Here is a 20766-nt window from a genome sequence, read left to right as displayed (position 1 = left end):
TTCGTTTGCCTTCCTTAGGAGGTGGAACCGTGAAGGCTAAGAAGATTCTTCATGCTTCACAGCATGGTCCATTTCTAATCCTCTTGGTGTAATAGCTCTGAGCTTTCAGTGGTGATAGGGGCAGCTGGCCACCAGAAATTGGGCTGAGGACACTTGCAGGCTGCTTGGCAACCATTGTATAGAACAGCTACCAGGTTGCTATCAGGCAGTGTTGAACTTGACCTAATGTCTTTGCCATGAAGCAAATAATGTTCCTTTTCTGTCCTTATCAAAGGGATATAATTGGCTGGCAGCACCCACAGTTGATACAATGACACTTCTGGCATAACTAGTAAAATAAGTTAATTTTTCTGGATGTAATGAGCTTTGATATTGAAGTGATTCATGTCTAAGATCAAAAGGAAGCATCTTCTGAAGCAGACGCGGTCCTATTTCCCTCCAGCGCCTTAACTTTCTGTTACAGTAGGCAATATCATTCCCTTTGGTTCCTCTAAACCTGGAATTTTATTTTTTATTTTGTGAGGCAATGACTTGGTGAGGATTCAAGTGAAATCTTCATTGATTCTGAGACTGGTATTACAGAAGGTGCTGCTGGGATATATTGCAGGTCCCTTACTGTTTTCTGTTTATGAACAACCTACCCCAAGGTGCTAATTAGCTAGGAGAACTGCATATACACAGAGTACTGTTTTGTTCGTCCATAAAAATACGTTTGTGGCTGAGGCAAATTTAACTGCTTGGCTTAACTGTGAGCATCCTGCATTTCTGAAATCAGCAAGGTAATAGCAAAAATTTGTGAGACTGGCATTTTTCATCTAAAAACTAATTACAAATATTTGGTTAATTCTTAATAACACCTACCCTCATTAATGATATGTTACATGCAATAAACCCATTTAAATATTTTTATTCATTTCCCACAAAGTCTGGCAATGTATTGCTTGTACTGAATAAGATCTGTCTTTGGTGGTTGGTACCTCTGTTCTATGATTGTAATCAGCTATTTTCTTGGCCTATGTACTGTGAAGGCTGGAAGAAATTGTATCTCTTACTTTGACATACAGGTATGATTTGTGCCGTGCCAAGTGTTTCTTTTCTGACTTGAGTTCAAGGATGCCTGAACAAGGAACATGAAGCAAAGCATGGCTGGCTGTAATCTGTTGCTTCTGAGACTGGGCAATGCAAATGTCACTGATCTTCAATGTTCTTTGGGGCATTTTATTTTTCTCAGAGGAAGAAGGTTCACATCAGACTTCTTAGATGGATGAAGTCTTGAGGATACTTGTGGGTACTACATAATAATGATACATCAGTTTGAAACTGAACCCTGTGCTTTAGAAGTGGCTGCAATAGGAGGAATCAGCATGATCTCCATGGGTTTATGTTACAAAAATGAACACCAATTACAGTGCCTTTTTTCCACTGGGAGTTACCCCATCATTTTGTCTAATTATGGTACAAATCCCACAATGGCAAAAACCCTTCTTCTGTAAAGAACTAATTCCCTCTAGAAATGCTAAAAATCTTAAAGAACTCTAATTATAATACATTTTGCAATAGATAAAGAGAGCCAGAGAAAGACTGTGCCAGCCACTTACCACAGGAAAAAAAAAAAAACCACAACAAACAACAGAAAAAGATGAAGAAATGAAGGACTATCCTGGCAGACAAAGAGGGAATGTGAAGTAGTTTGTATAAACTCCTCTCATCCTTCATCTAGGCTCAAACCAAATATAATGACTCATGTATGCTTAAAAGCATTACTGTCAGTTGAGAGTTGATAGATTTATTGACGTACTGAAGGAATAATGTTGGACCAGAGAGAATTGGGAAGAAAATGGCTGAAAAGAAGTTCTACTATACTCCTAAGAAGTTTTGAGACACTCCAAACTAGTGTGGGTACCCAGACTACTCAGGCATGCAGTTAGCTTTGTGTATTGTAGTTTCTGTTACCAGGCTTGTTATATCATTAAATAGGTTGCCTGTGATTGAAAAGGGGAAAACCTGTGATTTCCTCACTCCCAGTTCTATTTTTCAGACCAAGTTCCAACAACTGATTTGATTGGATTTCTGCAAACCTGAGTTAGTTCATTAAGCTGCAAAGCTCTACTGAGGGTTGCTCAAAGGAATGCTGAATGGCAAAAAAGTCAGCAGAGAAGAGCTGCAAGGCTTCTTCAGCACAACAGAGGGTGGTTGTGGAAGAGGATGACAAAGAACAGGCTACACTCACTCAAAGATGAGGTTACCACATGTACACATACCACTAGGCATTAGTTTATTGTGCCTGATGTTCTGTTACGAGTTTTAAACCTGCAGTGTTTAATAACGAGGCAGTGTTTAACACTGAAATTGCCTAAAACACATCTTCCCCAGCTGTCTAGTAAAACTTGAGTCCAAACTCTTATTTTCATTCAATGGAATGATCTGGCATACTTTATAACACTGAATGAAAGATCTTTCAGGCTCACTCACCAGAAAGAATAAACAGCCTTCCCAAGAGGAAGACTGCATATTACATTTATTTACAGATTGGTCTACTAAAAAACCCAAAAGCAAATGATGATTACTGCTGGAAGATGATAGTTTGGGAAGTGAAAATCTGGTATAGCTGGATCTAATCACCTGAGAGACAGACAACAGCTCTTACTGCTTCCTGGCCATGGAGATGTTTGTTTGCCGTGTTTGTCTTCCCCTGAAAGAAACAATTGAAATAATTTATACACCCACAAAAATAAGATCTCCAGAAAACAGACGAAACAGCAGGAGAAAGCTACAGTCACACATCTACCCATAACAGACCTTCCCTTGCCTTGCATGCCTATTGTACAGATTATTATTCTCTGTGTCATGGATACTTGTGTGCCTGCATAAACTGGACAGTCATACTCTCTCCACTGCTCTTGAGGTATAATTCCCATAATCTCCAGTTTCCTCAGCAGAAGAAAAAAAGAGGCAACGATGCTGAACTAATCAGTATTCGTAAAATGTAAAGACTTATTTGAGCCTTTAAGTGGCAGGAGTGATACCAAATTGTGTAGTGTTGACTACAGGTATTATGTCTGAATTGTGACTTGGTCATGGATGTGGAAGGCAGCTTTTCAGAGAAGGGCCTTCAAGATGGCATCTGGTCCATCCCACTACCTCAAAGCATAATAAACTCTTCCTAATCTCTTTTTTATTGCTGTTGTACAGCATGAGCACTGAAGACACAGAATTTCCACTAAAGCAGTATCCATTTGGAGATGTTTTAAGAATTCTAAGCTAGACAAAATTCACTGGAAAAGTAGAAAATAGAGCAAAATCTCACCTGGGCTTACTGTATATTCAGTCTGTCAGCATATTTTTCCCAAATTGCTGTGCAGCAAATTATTACTCAGCCTCATGCCAGCTAAGCTGGTGCCAACCAGTCTGAGTGTGGAGGTAAGGACAGCAGAGCAATGTGTCTGGCAGTGAATTGTTGGATGGTTACAAGTGAAAGTCAAACAAAGCAAAAGCAGCCTCAGAATCCTGATGCCAGTGTTTTCTTTCTTCCCAAGTGGCCTGCCGATGTGCATATGGAGAATGTGGCTGTACTGTAGTTCGTTGGTTAACTGTCCCTTTCAGTGTTGGTTATGCTCTATAACAATCAACAGCTTTCAAATTCAGCACATTAGCCAAAACCAGGTGCATTCAGAATGCTTTGCTCTTTCCTCACTCTGTTTTGTTGGATGCAGTCAACACATCACATTTCTTCCCCACTAGATGCCACCGTGAAGTAAATGCAAACTGCTGTGGTGTTATCACCTGACTCCACATCCTGAGAGTCAGTGCTGAAAGAGCTGTTCAGAGCTTTTCGAAGCTGTGGAAGCATAAAAAAGTTGTGAACAACAGCAAATGCACATCAGTTTCATTCTGCTGTGACAAGCTGTAAGATTTACCAGTGAGTCTATTGCAACAACCTCACACTGGCCCATATGTAAACTTCCTGGGGCGTTATGGGCTAGTCATGCCACAGCTATTTGGACAGGTTCCTAGTAAGCTAAGGATTATGGGGTAACATTATAACATTGTTACACATTTGCTGCACATTAACTACTATAAACATGAATTAGTTTAAGTTAGGATTGCTAAGGCATAGGGAGTGAAGGAGAGATCTTCCTTGTAAATTTTGCTTCATCAGATGGCATCCAGGTTTGTGTCTTTCCAGGTGATAATACAGGCTTACAGAGCCTTAAAAAAATCCACCCTCAGTTGCTCTGCGCACCACAGCACTGGAAACACCCACTTGTGAGTTCTGGGCCAAAGACAGGATTCTGATGTGGGAAATGTTTAAGGGATGTTGGAAAAATAGTGGAAAGGTGCTGGAGGATGCCAAAGCCTGTGATACACTCAGATCCAGTTCATGGGTCTGTGTTGTCCTGTGAAGAGTGCCCCAATTCAGCACAAGCTTGCCCACACAGTGCAAAGGGTAGCTCAAGCCCAGTTTGCTTCTGAATCTCCCCCACATTTTGAGGAAGAGCTTGTCTGCCTAATGCTTGCTGGCATGTGTGGGATACATAGAAGTATCCCAGGTAAGTGCTACTTGATCCTTCAGTATTGCTGGTAGGTATGTATTTTTTCATAAACTTAAATGACTAAACGTCAGCCAGTAGCTATTGTGCAAGTGTTTCAGGACTTAAAGAGGAACTGGTTTTAGGACAGCAGCCCAGATCAAATAGATCAATTTCTTGCTTGCAGAGGACAGATTTCAAGTATCAAAGAATGTTGCTGAGCTCTTATTTGACTTGCAGGTGCCTGTTGTTGTATCTTAATCGACTGCTATTAAATGGGACTGTAAGAGCAGGACTATGACCATGAAGACAGAATTAATGCAGAGAGAGTCGGTTTAGGAAGTCTGTGGCTTGATTAGCTTGATCAAATTGTACTTTGAAAATGGGTTAATAAATCTAAAGGAGGAGGAAGGGAGGGGAAGCTCTTCTGAATTATTCATCATTTGTTTCCCAGTTGACAAGTTTACATAGACATGAAATTCAGGTGGGAGTACAGGGAGTGGGTTATTTATTAATTACATATGAATTGGACAGGCCTTTCCCCCTTGTATCCAGATTGGCTTTCACAACTTAGCATTGCTTACAGCTGGACAACTTCTTTTTGCATTCAGATGAAGAAATTGTAGAGCACCTCTGAAAAATCCAATCCATCAAAATTGAAATTCATTTTAGGATTATTTTTCACACATAACATCAACTGTCCTAGATGATACTTTAACTCTTACGAAAGGACCGAGGAAGAAATTTTCATACACCGCGTTCTAGAAAGCAAGTGTGCAAGGAACCAACTTATCATTGTGATATTTCAGGCTTTGTTTTGATATCTGTGCCCACAGAATGAACATCAGGAATTGAAGACTGCTCTTAAGTGTGCTGGAACTTCACAACCTTCTGTAAAAGTCTGAGGATGGTGAAGATCTCAGAGGGGCTTCATAGGTTTAGGCTTCTGGTAGATGGAATGCATAACATGCAGTTTGTTTTTGTGAACAAATGTGAAATCTGTGTCAGGAACAGTAACTGAAAATAATGGTTTTCCCAGTTAGCAAGGATGTAGTCTTAAATCTTGTAGCTTTAGCATTTGTTTAGAGAATTACGTATTTGGATGCTTTTTACTTAACATTTCCTGCAGTCTTTTTTTAAACCTACTGCATATATCAGGCAGACTTTGCCATCCCTAGGTTTATTTTTCTATCAATATTGCAACCACTGAGTTGACAGCCCATGTACCAAGAAAATATCATTTGGGATTTCCCCCCTTTTCAGATATATCTGCATCTGAATTTTTACTTATGCATGTTGTTGTAAGACTGCATTTTTTTTTTTGCAGGGCACATGAATAAACAGGACTGTGAACAAACCTTCTGCCCATACCAGAATTAAGCTGAAGTATAGACACAGCACAAAAATGTATCTTCTTTGAAAAAAAAAATACAATCATTCCACAATCCCGCCTAACTTGCTACCTGATCTGTAGCAAGTAAATTGACTTGTAGCATTTACTGTCAGCAGAGGGTAAGTAGCAGGAGGAGTTGTCTGCATCTTTCCTGTTACGCTTACCTGCTTTGAAGCTATAGCTCTCTATCTGCACTAGGATGTTACCTCATAAGTAGTTACCACCTTAGTGACTGCAGGGTAAGGACATACTTCTTTTCCTAGTGAAGGCAAGGCATACAAATAAGTTTTCATTAATGCTGACAGTTAACGGGATGAGTGACTTCACATACTTTTTGGGTTTCAAACATTTTTTGTTTCTTTTCCAAGTAAAATTGAAAAAGGTCCTTTGGGGAGCTCAAGGTTGATCCTCTGCTGAGTTATTATGCTGTTTGCAAAATTATGTTCTCCTCTGCAGCCCTGTGAGGATATGAAAATAAAAGTTTATTTTTATATATTCTGACACAGAGAGGGAATATATTCTACATACCAACCTTTTCTGCTCAGTGCTTAAGGGTTTGTTAATGCAGAAAATTCATGGATGTGGCTGGAAATCGTGGATGAGATTACTCAAGCCGAAATCCTGTAGAATATATATGGTTTGGGGAGTTACACCATACTCAGGTCCTGGCATCTCCTAGACTAAATACCCTGGGAGATTTGGGAGCGATGGTGGTGTTCTGATAACTGTAGGCTTACTCTGACCTCACAGTCCCACCTACAGGGAACAATGGCAATGCATAGTTATTTTGCTGCTCCTTCAGAACGACAAACAGGTGGCTGTCTTCCCCCGCAGGCAGGGAGCGGAGGAGGTGATGAATTTACTAAATAGTCGTATTTTTTTCCAATGTCAAAGATGGGGGCAAACTGTCCTGGTTCAAGTAATACTTACACAGACTGGTAGGGGGTCTTCTTACACAGATGTCCCCTGAGGCCAGCAATTAATTTTAAATGAGTGGCAGCACTTGAGCCTGTTTCTGCATATAAGCTGGTATCTTAGATCCACCATGGGAATAGTACAGAGCAGTCACTGACTCACCATTGATAGTAGAATGTTTCTTTATTTTTGTAAAAAAAAACAGTTTTCATAACAGATGGACAAGTGGGAGGGAAACAGACTGCTGGATAGGGAAGGGTGTGGATGTGACACCTGCAGTTCTCCAAGATCCAGCAAATCCATGCAAAATTTCCAATAACTCTCCTTATAACCAAAGAATGCCCAAGTCCACTAAAGCCCACTCAACAAGCACAGGTCAATGCATCCCAGCAGTCTCTTTTCTCAGAGACATCAGGTCTTGGACATCAGAAATGAGAATGACAAGGAGGAAAAGGCATTTTTATATTTCTCAACAGGAAAGACTTTAAAATTTGCTGGCATTGTACAGATAAATGAGGTACTGTAAGTGCTCTGGGACTGTAGATGTATCAAGTGGGACAGATCCTTTGTGTGAAATGAAGCTTTAGAAAGGAAAACTTGGCATTTTTATGTTAGAAGATGGGGCTGCCCTCCTTAGCAGTATTATATAGAATACGCAGTCTTCCCAAAGATATAATGTGAGGATATATAAAGTGATTACTCTCTTATTTACAGTATTTACTGAATAAGTTCTAAAGGGTTGTGAAACTCTTCTGAATTAACAATCTTTAGTGCAAAAGAAAGAAGCACAGTTTTGACACCTACCTCTGGGAGGCTTGTCAGCTGAGATCAGAGGAATCAGAATTTGGGTCTCAACTCAGCTTCTGATGCTGTCATTTTCTGTTCGTAGGTCTGGTATTTTATGTCAACATTTGAATCTGTCCTGCAGCATCTTGGAAATAAGGCTTTTTCACAGATAGTTGTGCTGGAAGACTAGTGTGGTTAGATGCTGATTTAGTATGTTAGAACATTTACAGTCTAGGTAAGTTGTAGCTTTCAAATGGCACATCAGGAAAATTGAGAGGTTGTACAGGGTAAGCCAGATGTTGAGCCTGGGCTAGTCTGCCTCATGACGGCTGAATGAAAGACACATACCAAGCCACCTTGATCTGCATAGATTTTTGTTAAATTTAAATGTCATTGACTAACTCAGTAGCTGTCGTCTTAGCTGGATTAATCTCCAAATCATCACACAGAATTTGGGCTGTTGTGCAGTACTGGGAGTAGCACTCCTTGAGAGGCCAATCTTTAGATGGGCTGCGAAGCCACCATCCTGCCTGGTGGTATCTGTGTGTTGTCCCCATGGCAGAAAGCTTGAGGGTAACCCTCCTGCTGCCTTCTTTTCCAGGTAAACACAGCCAAGTGTGGCATGGGAAGATACTGCTGAGAGTGTATGGTTTGCTGTATTCCCTTACACAGTCACCATGCTATTTCACAAATTAAACCTGCTTATGTGGGGGTTAATGGAGTATGAAAGGTGCTATTCAATATAAGGAAGTGATTTTAAAGTAGTTTCGTACTAAATACATTGGTGAGAAAAACACTAGTCTTGTCCATGGACCAACTGCATCCAGTATGGACATTACTTATCATTTTGCTCCCCCTCACAACAATCAGCTGTAAAAGCCATATTCCTATTCCAAACAGCCCACCCATATGCAGGCCTTTAAGGGTAAATATACAACCTGCTGTACAGAAAGCAATGGAGAAACAATTTCGTGTTACTATCACAAGTTCTTGGAGTCAGTGTCTTCTCTAACTTCCACACTGGTTTTGTGTGGGGAGTTTACACTTTCCAAGTTGTTGGAGAGAAGAGAATTGGCAAAGTGTATACAAATGTGGAAAACACCTGGAGTGTTTATCGCTAAGCTAGAATTAGACTGTAATAAAGAAGATAGGCTGGGTAAAATTCATGCCGATTAGAGATGTAGGCTGAAACAGTCTCACTCAAGGTTTTTCTGTAAGAGGCAGTGGCTCTCCCAGAAGTGATAGGCCACATTTGATTCCATCTTTCCCATCCACAGAAGCAAAGTCTATCTCTGTACATCACTCATAGGTAAAAGGATTGGGTCAGATTGTTGTTTCATAAATTTAAGTAAAAATTTTTTTCCTCACTGTTCCAAATGATCACCAGGATATTTGAACCCAGGCTTTCCTTTAGTGCTCACTGAGTTTACTTTCCATCCACATGTTCCCTACTGGTCTGTATACAAAGCTGTTCACACGATTCATTATTGCAGTGCCAGGCCCTGGCATTTCTTCAACTTTCTTTGGAGGAAAACAAATGAAAAAGCTTTGGAAGAACTAGTCTGTGTTTTGAGAAAGAAAACCCAACATGGGTATGAAAGGAAATGTTATTATGAATCTGAGTCTGTTAGGAGAACAATGTCCATTTGACTCCCAAACTTCACACTGCATTTTAATGACTGAGTGATACTGGGAAGGCTGAAAGGCACGAACATGTTTTCATTCAGCTTAGTTAATGGAATGGAGGACAAAGGAAGAGAGCTATAGTGTCTTTTAACATTTTTTCTCCCCTGCTGCTCATTTCCTGCTGATGGTTTCTTTTATTTAAAACCTTTGTTAAATTTTATCTTTATTTGCTTTCCTATTTTGAAAGTTCTGTCTCTTTCTGATGTCTGGAATGCAACTATTCACTGTACCGTTTTTAATGTCAGAAACCAATAGTTCCAGCAGGTGATGAAACATTTATATACTTCTGAAACTCTGTTGTGTAAATCTGTCACTCAAGTGGAAAAAAGGCAGTTTAAGGTTTTCCCTCTTGAATGGGAGAAATGCCTGAGAATTTCCAAACCACTGATAATTTCTGTATGTGCCCTGTGGGCTCTTCCCGCTTATGCCACTTAACTTTGTTGATTCAACTCTTTTTACAAGCAAGGAATTTAAGGGCAGAGAGATAGGTCAGTAAATACAGGCTCCAGGACACATTCTGGTATGTGTCTCTTTTGCGTTTTTGGCTGTCATTATTGTGGCTTTTACTATTTTCTGCAAGGGCTTTTAGAGGGATATGAGTCTTTCCTGACAGCAGAAAGTTTCTGTAATATAAATTTTATTGAGAGTGTTGTACACGTTGCCTGTAGTGTCAACAGCCAGTGGGTCCCAGGCAGCCTGTCAAAGTTGCCCAACACTCTCCAGATACTCAGTGCTGCTGTTGATGGTTATGCGGTAAGTTGTAGGGCTCAATAGGCAGGCAGAGATTCTTTCCACCACCATTTTGCTGAGCAAAACATGTTTCACAAGCACAGAGCCCTCTTTGCTTTGGCATCTCTAGGTAGTAGGAATCCTACTGTGCATTTCTACATCAGTGAACTGCTGGGCGTTCTCAGTGCTCTCTGGAGATGTGGTGATTGGGGAAATAACATGCTTGAGGCGCAAGAGCATGGAAAAAAGCAATATGAGGAGGATAGCCAGAAGTGTTAGGAACAATCCCACATACACATAAAGGCTGGAATATTTATCTGCTGTTGTGTCTACTTCTGTAGCCAGAGTTGGAAAGTGGACTCGGCCAGTCAGGTTTCCACGGAATTTGAAATAAAACTCAGTCATTGCTCTCTGTCAGCTTTCGTCCATTTTCCCTATTTACCTTCAGATTTCCTGTCTTCCTCACCAGACTCACAAAGGAGGTCAAGAGAGGAAACTTAGGACAGATGGCATGATGGCTTCAGTAATAAATATGCTCCATCCTCTTGGTCTCAGGGCTGCTGGTTCACACAGTTAAGCACACTGCATGAGACAGGCCTTTGCAAATCATTTTGCAAGTTGCTATTACAATGACAACAAGCATTGAACTTGTGTTTTACACTGCCTTTTATTTTGTACTGAAAATGCTTTGGTCCTTCTTTTGGTAGATCACCTCCTTTGGCAGGTGGAAAGCTTTGGTCTTTCTCTCAAATTGAGCTGCAAAGGTTTGCACCGCTTTGGTTTTTGCAAGTGTTGTTTTCCAAACAGAGCTTTCTGCCAGCTTTTCCCACAGCAGGTGGTTTATCCTTGTATGAGCTGGGGATGGGGTTTTTCTGCTTTGCCAGGCTGCTGGGGGATCTCTTCACTCCTAATCCAGGGCTATTGATATTTGCTTAAAGAGTATGGAGTTTTGAGTTTCTCATTAGGAACAGCCAAAAGGTCAGCTTTCTAAAAGGAAAAAAAGGAGAGAGGGATAAAAAAATGAAATCAGGTACCAAAATAGCCTAGTCTATATGTGCTATCTTTAGAACAGAGAAGAAAACACTTGTCATGCTCCTGTGAGACACCTTGAGATTAGAAGCACTGAGTATTTAGAGAAAGCCCATGCAAATCTAATTGTTAGGATCTCCTCTGGTAACACTCACTGCTTACTTATGAGTAAGAGAAAGTCCCATGGTCTATGGAATTAGATGCCACGGAGGAAAGGAAGATATGAATCCAGGCACTATCTTCCACCATGCGTCTCATCGATTGTTTATCAGGACCCTCTGTTTCTGAGGTAGGGTGTGCCTGGCAGGCATCCAGAGCCCTGCCTGTCCCACTGGGGCAACTCTGCCGCAGGATATGGCACTTCACCACCTCCTGGGAGCAGAACTTACTAGAAATGGGGGGCACCTTAATGTTTTAGCATTGTCAATTCTTCCAGCTGGAAACAGAAAACATAAATGCTGAAATTTCACTGTAAATGGTACGCCCAAAAGCATCATATTCTGCTGTGATAAGACCAAAATTTTGGGTTTAGCTGAAGCAAAAATGATAGCACTGATACAAAGTGATGATGTTCATTACAAATACACCTACATAAGATGTAAATAGAGTAATATTAATATGGTAATATACTATGGTAGTCAGAGTAAAATGAAATGTTAAGTAAAAATTATAACAGCTTTTAGATAAGATTTCACCTAAAAGGCACTGCTGCAAAAATTTTTTACTTTCGTGGGCCTTCAGATTGTAAAATCTAGCTTGTTTATTGGCAGCATTTGGTTATGTTCTCAGCCATGTACCAATAGGAACAACACCTTGCTGTTTTTCAGATAGGGGCGGTTGAAATCTGGAGGCCTGAGTCATCAAAGCACTGATACTCAGGCTTGCATTACAGACAAGACAGACCTACTTTGGCTCACGTGATGGAGAAACATCTGATGTGCTGAGATTTTGGAGGAGAGATGCTGGGGATTGTCTACACTTTACCTCCCAGCTCCTACAATACCTTCTTCAGTATCAAAGCATTTGAGATAACAGTGATCCAGTTTAGGGATTATTGGGCCGGATCCTGCTTAGTAATAGTCTGGCTAAGCTGGGCCAAATTGCTGATTGAAAAAATTGCCTGGGGAATTTGACTTCTGCAGTCCCTGTGCGGGTAGTGGATTCTGTACTCTGCTTTGTGCAGGAGGGTATGGGCAAGCATGGTAGAAAAGGCCTGCTCAGTATTTTTCCAGGAGCTGACACGATCCCTTTGGAGCCAGTTATTCTGGCAGCAGGTTTGGTGCTGATGCAAAAACATAGGACATGAAAGTGAAGGTTGTGTTACAGCCAGGCACTTTTGCTCTCAATTATAGGGCAATAACTGTGATTTTCACACTTCAAACATATAAATGGACATTCTCCCCCCATGAAGAATATTCTTATGTTACACAGCAGGTGGGAAATAGAGGGTGTGAAGGTTACTGGCCATATTAAACCTCTGTTTTAACAACGTGATTTCTCAGTTGATAATGAAATGTAATCAGTCTGGAATCTGACACTTGTTTGAGTTGAAGTACAGAGCAATGACTTTGCCCATCTCATCTGCCGTCTTACTGAGAGCAAAAGCCAGAGCTGCTCTCCTTAAGCAGAGAGCCTAATGGTTTTACATACTTCATAAAATTAGACTGCAGAATGCTAAGGACATTAGCCTGAAGTTCAATAATTAACTACAAACCAAGACATTGAATTAACAAAGCTCAGCTGGGCATTTATTGATAAAAGGAGCAGATTAATAGTAAAAAAGTATTAGCACTGGGGAGTTGGCACAGCTTGCCTTTTTTTTTTTTTTTCCCCTCAACTATAGAATTGTTGGAGCAATTTACTACTCAGAAAGCTGTGAAATTAACTACATCTTTTCCAGAAATGAGCCAGAAATAATTCAGTAGCTCCAGGCAATCCCGAAGATTTTTGCTTTTCAATCTACCAATTACCTCATTGGGCACAGCTTTTTGGGTATTTGTAGATTTAGCTTTGCATACTCCCCGTTAAGGAACAGAGGCTTGAAGACTGTAGAGACCGAGGTCATGTGAAAATAAGTGGTACACAAAGATTCTGAATAAACTTTGTATAGAACAGATCAGCACTGTAACTTTGTATGACTCAGATTACAAGAGGCAAAACCTCACTGGTTACCGTGAGAAGCCCTCAAGTCCATGGATAGAGATAGTAAGTAAAAGTTTGTTACAGAGCAGAGCAGCATAACTGGAGCCCACATTCCTGTGATCTAAGTTGTTGATCAAGGTTTAGTTATTCTCTTCTGGCTGGGCCATGCTCCCGTTTCTGAAAGGTGCCAAGCACCATTAGTGTTCGCTGATGCTCAGTGGGTACAGATTGATTCCAAGCAGACACTTCTTTTTTTATCAGTTAGTGGTTGTTTTTAACCAAAGATTAAAAAGACCCAAACCCAATATATTTCATTTAATAAAAATCAGTAATGAAAATAGAAGCCTCATACAAAACAACAGAAAGGTTTTTTCTCAGAGTGTGTCACTGAGACAGGAAATTCATGATCCAAAATTACCATCCTCCCACTGCAGCTATCAGGGTTTGGGGACCTTCAGGTTTGGGGAGTTTTTTATGAAGACTGCGTGGCCCTACTCTGCACTTTTGTAGGTCACACAGTAGCGGAGAGAAAGATTTTCCCCAAAACAGTGCAGACAGACAGTATAAATTGATCTTGCAGATGCAGTAAATGTCTCATCTTGCCTACTTGCTTCCCGTACTTTACTCCCGTATTTGGTGTAAGTGCTTGCTTGCACTTGCCAGCAAGGCATCTCTGAAAGTGCAAGTAAATTCTCTGAGTTCTATTTTGCTTTTCCACTCAATACTCCAGCTACTACAAAGAGGTAAGTGGGACAAAATAGTCACACAATTACTTGTGTAGCTTCTCCAGGGCTGTTAAACTGCACTGAACTGGCTGGCAAGCGCAGAAAGGTTTGGTTTTGAACACATACAGTACCAGGTGTATTCTGTCTAGGTGACCTTTAGAGAAAAAAAATCATTATTGTAGAAACGTAAACAAAGCATCAAAGTATCAATTCTGTCCATTTTCTCCAGGTAGGATCTGAGGAAGAGGAAGCGGGGTGAGTGTGTGTGTGTGTGTGTGTCTTCTTTCAGTGGTGGATGGTATTTTTTGTTCTCATGCTGAAGTGCAAGATAGCATGTCAGTGTCTCAGCTGTGGCAGTGCATAGGAAGAGAACAGAATAAAGCATAGTTACCTTTCAGAGCAGGCAGGGGTGTTGGGGCTAGGCACTAGAGCAGCTGGTTCAGACCATGAGCTTGCTGGTGATTTATCTAGGAACATCTCCTCCCAGGTAGTGGGATTTGAGCCGATAAGATTTGCTGTCTTATTGCTGGAGTCAGGATATTGTCTTTTCAGCAACAGACATGCCAAGTGCACTTTCTTCTCATCTGCTCCTGAATTCACATGGTTTGCTGGCAGGAATGGCTCTTACTCCCGGTCTTGAGATGTCAACTGACAGTCTAACTGGACATCACTGCTGATGCCCTTCCTTCGCAGGCAGCTGGAGAAGGGGACAAAGGAACCTTCTCTTCATGAGCTTCACTGCATGGATGGAAACAGCGAGTCCCCTCCCTCAGCAGCGGCAGGCAGCAGAGCGGAGAGGATGGGTAGCGCTTGGGTGCTGCTGCGTCTTGGCAGCAGGCAAGGAGGGAAGGGAGGGAGGCTGTGAGCTCAGCTCACAGCAAAGTTTGTGCAAGGTTCGTCTTAACCCTTTCGTGCTTGCTGCCTGCTAATTGTGGAATAAGACATGTGCCAGGAGGACAGGTTATCTCTAATTTTCTGGAAGGTGCAAAGGTTTTTTGTTTTGTGATTTTTGGGCAGGGTTCCCTGGTGAGGGCTCCCAGCTGGCTTCCCGTCTGGAGCCATGAACAAGTGTCACTTTTCAGCTGAGACCCTCAGGATAGTCCCCAGGCATTGCTCTGTGGCATTGCAGCTTTTGATGTGTTTTTGTCCCTGTGCTTACAGTTTAGTGGTTTGGGATGGGCTGTGAGGCTGGTTTAGTTTACGGTCCTCTGTCCCCTGAGTAGTTTGAAATTGTGCATGAACAAGCATAACCCCAACTTTGCAGTGTTGTGGGGAAAAATTATTTTCACCAATTTATGAATGTGTGAAGCACAGATCTATCTGCAGAAATGAGATAGAAGGAGCCAAGATTAGGGTGAGAATTCAAACCATCCTGATCCCTCTGATTACCACACCTTTTGACCTGCATTTCTTAGCTCCCCTCTGGCTGACAAAGCAAAGATGTTTTGTGATCCTGTTCCACTTATGACACAAATTAGGGTAAAACTTATCAATGAATCTCTATAATTTTAGTGGTGTGCATGTTTCAGAGGGATGATAGGGAACAAGGTTTCCTTTGGTTTATGTAAGGTGGCTCAGTTTGATGCATTGCAGCGACCCCCAGGGTTTCACCAGCAGAGGACCACAGCTGGATGTGACCAGTACATAGATGGAGTAGCTGCAGTTTGCAGCTCTAAGCACTGAGCTGTGTACAGCAGCATGCAGCTGTATTTTACATGTCCATGTCCCTTGTACCCCAGGAGGTGGGTTGGCTGGAGGCACCTCATGGGGTGAACCTGATGCACAAGCCCACACTGGCCACTTGGCTTGTGGTAGTTCCCAGTGCCTACAGGTTGTCTTTTGTAGCCTGTGTTTGGGGCACTGAGAGCAAGGTTCCCCTCTGAAAAGTGGGTCCCACACAGGGATTTGGGAAAGACAAGTTCATTCGCTCTCTACAGCTTTCTGTGTGACAAAATAGAGTCGTTTAATCTCAAAACTGTCTCCTCAGAATAGCTCTTCCTCTCTGGTCCCCCATGGCCACAGCCTGAGCAGAGGGGACAAAGAGTGATGAAACCCAAAGCTGCACAACTCTTTCATCCTCCGGGGGCGGAGGGCTGTATTATAAATCCATCTCTCTAAGGGCTCTTCAATCTCTGGGGCTCACCACCACAGTGTATTATTGCAATGCAGCACTATTTAGATAAATAAAACATAGTCCCTGGAAAAAACACAATTTTTCCATGCTTCTGTAGTGGGATGAACTCTCTGAAAACCAAGACTTCTAAGACAGCTTTGATTGCTGATTTTATTTCACATTTCCTTTGTTGTAATATCATGTGCAGTGCCCAGTGTTGCAGTCTATGCCATGATTCCCTGCTAGGCGCATAGGAATGAGAATGCAGTGATAAACCAGAAGGAAGATTATGTGTATTTTTCCCTGGAATCTGTACAACTGCTACTTTACCAACTAACTACCTGACAGCACCTCCAAACCCGGGGTACATGCCCTCTTATTTAAAAAAGAAACAAATGAGAGCTCTATTTAACTAGGAACTATGTTGCTTGTTGAGTTTTGAGACCCAGAAGAGACAGACGTGTTGAAATCCTGCGACCCTGCTTTCTATATAATGTTAATGAGCAGTGTTGAAATGAAAGGCTCTCTCTCCCCATCCGTGCAATCCAGCTTCTCTGCTCAGCTTTTTTCCCCTTTGTTGGTTTTGCAGTAAATTATCTCTCCCTTTTGTGGGACCAAGCTGCTGTTTGCTGGATGGGTACACTTAGATTTCTTGTTTCCTTTGTAGCGGGGTATAATGAAGACAGATGAATTTTAGATAATGCCACAATTTATAACAGCTGAGTCTGATAAATGCTTGACTGAGTGATTGCTGAGTTCCTGAATTGTTGAGAAGTATGTAAGGCTTTCTCTTTATGTAAATTTTTGGGCCAATCAATGACAAATTTGTGCTACATAAATTGAAGGTGTACAAATTCCCGTGGAAATACACAGAGATATGAGCCCAGTGAAAGTAATTTTTTAAGCAGCCATTGAGAATTTGGGAGCAAAACACCAGGGAGCTTGTTAGGGTCTTTGCGTTATTTGACCTGTGTCTCAAACTTTGTATCAGGTCATTTTATATATCTTTCTCATAATGGGCCCATACCAGTCTTAGAGTGAAATTTGGATTTAACAATGCATAAATAAGATCTTTGAATGATTGCTAGCGTGTGTAATCTGTATGTTCCTATAGGGCTGCTTCTGTTATCCAAATTCATGAGTCCTGTGAACATAGTAAATGCATACTTCAGGTCTTTAAAAAATATTTTCAGTGCAGCTGCAGTGAGTGGAGAAAGAGCTGTGCAGTTCTCTCCCCATGTCCCTTTCCTAGCAGACACATCCCAGAATGGTTTATTCAAATCCTTAGCTGTAAAGACCTTCCATCATTTGGGGCTGTTTGTGTTTGGGAGGGCCAGGGCCAAGCGAGAGGTCTCTTTTGCTAATGTAGATGCTGTATATTGAACTCAGGAAAGAGCCACAACTTGGTAGGTGTCTGTGCACATGTCAAAGATGACAGAGAAAACAGAAGCAGGGGCTGAGTTTTCAGTATTAAGGGCAGAAAGGCAGACTTTTAACTCAGATTTATTATGTCTGAATCATATTCGGTGTTTGGATATATTTTCCACCTGTTGTTTAGAGGTTACACTTAATACCAGCTCGCTGTTTCTCCATTTCTGTCCTTCTCTTTCCTCCTCTTAAAACAATTTCCTTCACTTACATGGTTAATCCCTGCCTGGATAAGAGTTTGGCTGACTGAGTTGTTGTACTGAGCTGAGGCAGCTCAGCTTGCCTGGAGTTTCACTGGCTTTCAAAGAGCTTAGGTGGAGTTCACCCACTTCTCCCCTGAGAGCACTGCTAGAAACCTGCACCAGATGGCTTAGAAATCAGCTCAGCATTGTGAATTTCTAGTTGTATTCATTACTTATGGCAATAATCATACTCAGCATTTCTGTATTTTCAAGACACTTCACACACAGTCCTTCAGTGAGGTACAGTCAGACAGCGTTGGACTGCCAAGTGTTCAATTTTAAACAGCTTTTGTGGTTGTAACAGGCTTTGTAGCTGTGCAATGTAGTGACCCATTGGACACCTCCTTGAAGAGGTGCCCAGCCCCTCTCTAGCTTTAGAGGCCACAAGGTCCAACTCCCAGGGTGCTCAGATGTTATTAGATATATCACGTGGCAAAAGACCTGTCCTTTGCTTTTCCTGCCTTCCTCACCCCTGCCTTGGCCACCCCCAGAGGTGCTAGGAGGCCCCTTGCTGCCATGAGGAGAGTTAGGTAACTGGAACTGCCTGAGGTGTTTGCTTGAGTTGTTGTTTTTCCAAAGATCAGGATGGTTCCTAGTCTCCACCTAGAACTGTACAAGTGCTATGAACAAGAGGGTAAGGTACTGTGGAGAGATGCTGAAGCAAGTGACAAAACTTAGTACTGCCTGTTTTGGCAGAGTGGAATCCGTTGTACATATGTTCTTGTTTTAATTTGTTTTAATATGTTTTGTCTTTATGGCCATGGCACTGAGTAGCAGATGATCTATACCACAAACGGGCTTGTGGAACACATGAAAAATCATGTTTCAGTAGGTTTTGAGTCAGGAGCCTCTAATGAATGTTTGGACTTTCAACTATTCATTGCTCATTCAGATTTGTGTGAAATAGGTCTAGCTGCACCCAGCTTTAAGGGAGAAATACCACAGCCCGTGGGATGGAATCCTTGAAAGCAAAGAAAGTTGCCTGGAGTTTGTTTCTTGCTTAGACCACTAAGGGCCCCAATAAAATATACTGTCTTCTCTCTGTCTCATTTCTTTTTCATGAAAAAGTATTAGTACTCCCTGCCCCCCCCAACAACAACAATATCAATACTAAGTGCTACGCAAATGCATGTGGTCATGTGCCCACTGCTCCAGCAAAGCCAAGTGCCTTTCCCTCTGTGCATTCCCACACAGTCTTGTTTTGTTCAGTGTCTGAAAATGCTCATGTATTTGGACTAAAAGAGTTTAAACAGTTTTGTTGCTTCAAAAGGCTTTGGGCTGTTTTGACAATTTAGCTTTGTTTTGAACTTCCTTCAAAAATATTGCAATGCTTCAGTTTATTTATAGAAATGTACTCTCCCACAGATAACTGAAGACATTTAGCCTAGTCTGATGTTACTGCTAATTTTTAGGAACATTTCTAATTTGATTTACTGTTGTCAGTGAAGGGCTACATTGTCCTGCACAGAATCCTGTCTGAAACCATCCTAAGCTTCAATTTCATGAGCGAGCTTCTGAAGAAGGCGTTGCAGGTCCCCAAAATGGTGTTAACACCACTCACAGAAGAGACTTCCAGGGCTCTAGGTAAGTCCATAAGAGCTAGCTCAGGTACGGCCAGCTGGCAGTGAGTAGGGTCGTATGGACAACCTCTTGGAGCAAGGTGTTACCTAAAAAGCAGCTTCCATTTGGATCCAAACTGCAAGTACATGAGAGCAACCCTTCATCAAGGTCCCACGCAGGTCCTTGTGGGCCTTGGCAAAAATTAGTTGAACACCACATCAGGGATAGAACTTAAAATATACCCTGGGTTCTGCAGCCCATGGTCTGGAATATTATTTTTTCTTCTGAAGTAGGGCAGTTCCTGCAGCAGTGCCTATTTTTAGGGAGTTCAGCACAATTCCTAGACCCAAGAGCTTCAGGTAAGTCTGGAGAAGCTCTCAGATGTGCTGATCGTCTGTTTTTGGCTGGCCAGTTGCTAAGATACAACCTGAGAGGTGGTTGCATGCCAGTGAGCCACTCAGTTTTAGTCATTTAAATTGGGTGCTTGTTTTTATCTCTCAAATCAGGCTTGTCTTACAGCCCATCTGCACTGCTTACCAGATGATCTTAATATAACTGATAACAATGCCCAATAAATACTAACAACTGGGCCTTTTTTTAGCAACAAAATAGCAGACTGGCTTTTAGGACACTAAGTTGTTTCTCTGCATCATGGACAACTAATCCATGTAGACAGTGCAGCATTTGTTGGGAATTGGGTCACTCATGGAATTTTTTTCTTCCTGTCTGCATGGCAGGGCTAGTGCCCTAGGGGAGACTTGGTATGGACCTCAGTATCAGAAACAACACCTGGAGTATGTATTTGCGTGAAAAATGTATGTTTCATGCTTTGGTGCTCTATCTGTTTGATTCTGAAACTTTGGACGTTGTTGATGGAGCCTGAAAATCTACTTGTTTGGGTTTTATTCCCGCCTCATTTTTCCACCGCCTGGCTCCGTCCTCTAGCTGTGGACAGCACTGCCTTTAGTGTTACTTAATATTGGCCCATGGGCAAGTGAATGAACCGCTCTTGAGCCATGGGACACACTGTCACCACAAAGCCCATCTTGGCCCACCCAGAGCTGAGCCTGTCTGTATGCAAAGAGCCCTTTGATTCCTGTGGGCTTCACACAGATTTCTGCCTGCAGGAACAGCTTGCAGGGTTAAGGTTTAGATGCAATTCCCTGAAAGGTGCTTTTCACAGCACAGATGATGTGAGGAAGGTCTCAGATACAGTCACCCATGTTAAAACATGTGTTTCTCCTCCTGTTGCAGTCAAAGGTACCACCTAAACTTGCCAGGCAGCACTGTAACTACAGGGCTGATCAGTAAAAGAGTTTTCTTCAGAGTTCAAATTCTGAGCAGAAAACTGTCCTAAAGCTGGAGTTCACTGTTATCCAGGATGGTATTTTGGTCTCAACCCAGTGTTCATAGACTCAAGTATTCACTCACTACTGGCAGGGCCCCATGAGGCATAACTTGCAGATTCTTTAAAATTTTAACAGATAGT

The 20766-nt window shown here is 41.8% G+C and overlaps 2 protein-coding genes across 2 annotated transcripts in view; one reads left to right on the top strand and one right to left on the bottom strand.

Moving 5' to 3' along the window:
- The window catches only part of DCX (doublecortin), a 143062-nt gene that overhangs the window by 9193 nt on the left and 113103 nt on the right, over positions 1–20766 (top strand). The window lies entirely within an intron of this gene.
- The window catches only part of SERTM2 (serine rich and transmembrane domain containing 2), a 41683-nt gene that overhangs the window by 7102 nt on the left and 13815 nt on the right, over positions 1–20766 (bottom strand). The window contains exon 1 of the mRNA XM_080365927.1: positions 1–20766. This exon is cut by the window's left edge and continues 7102 nt beyond it; it is cut by the window's right edge and continues 13815 nt beyond it. Coding sequence (XP_080222053.1) covers positions 10165–10443 — 279 coding nt within the window. The 5' untranslated portion in view covers positions 10444–20766 and the 3' untranslated portion in view covers positions 1–10164.

Source organism: Falco punctatus, assembly GCF_963210335.1.
Source record: "Falco punctatus genome assembly, chromosome: 15".
Lineage (NCBI taxonomy): Eukaryota > Metazoa > Chordata > Aves > Falconiformes > Falconidae > Falco > Falco punctatus.
The sequence above is the reverse complement of the archived record's forward strand: the minus strand, read 5'-3'. Positions and strand labels throughout refer to the sequence as shown.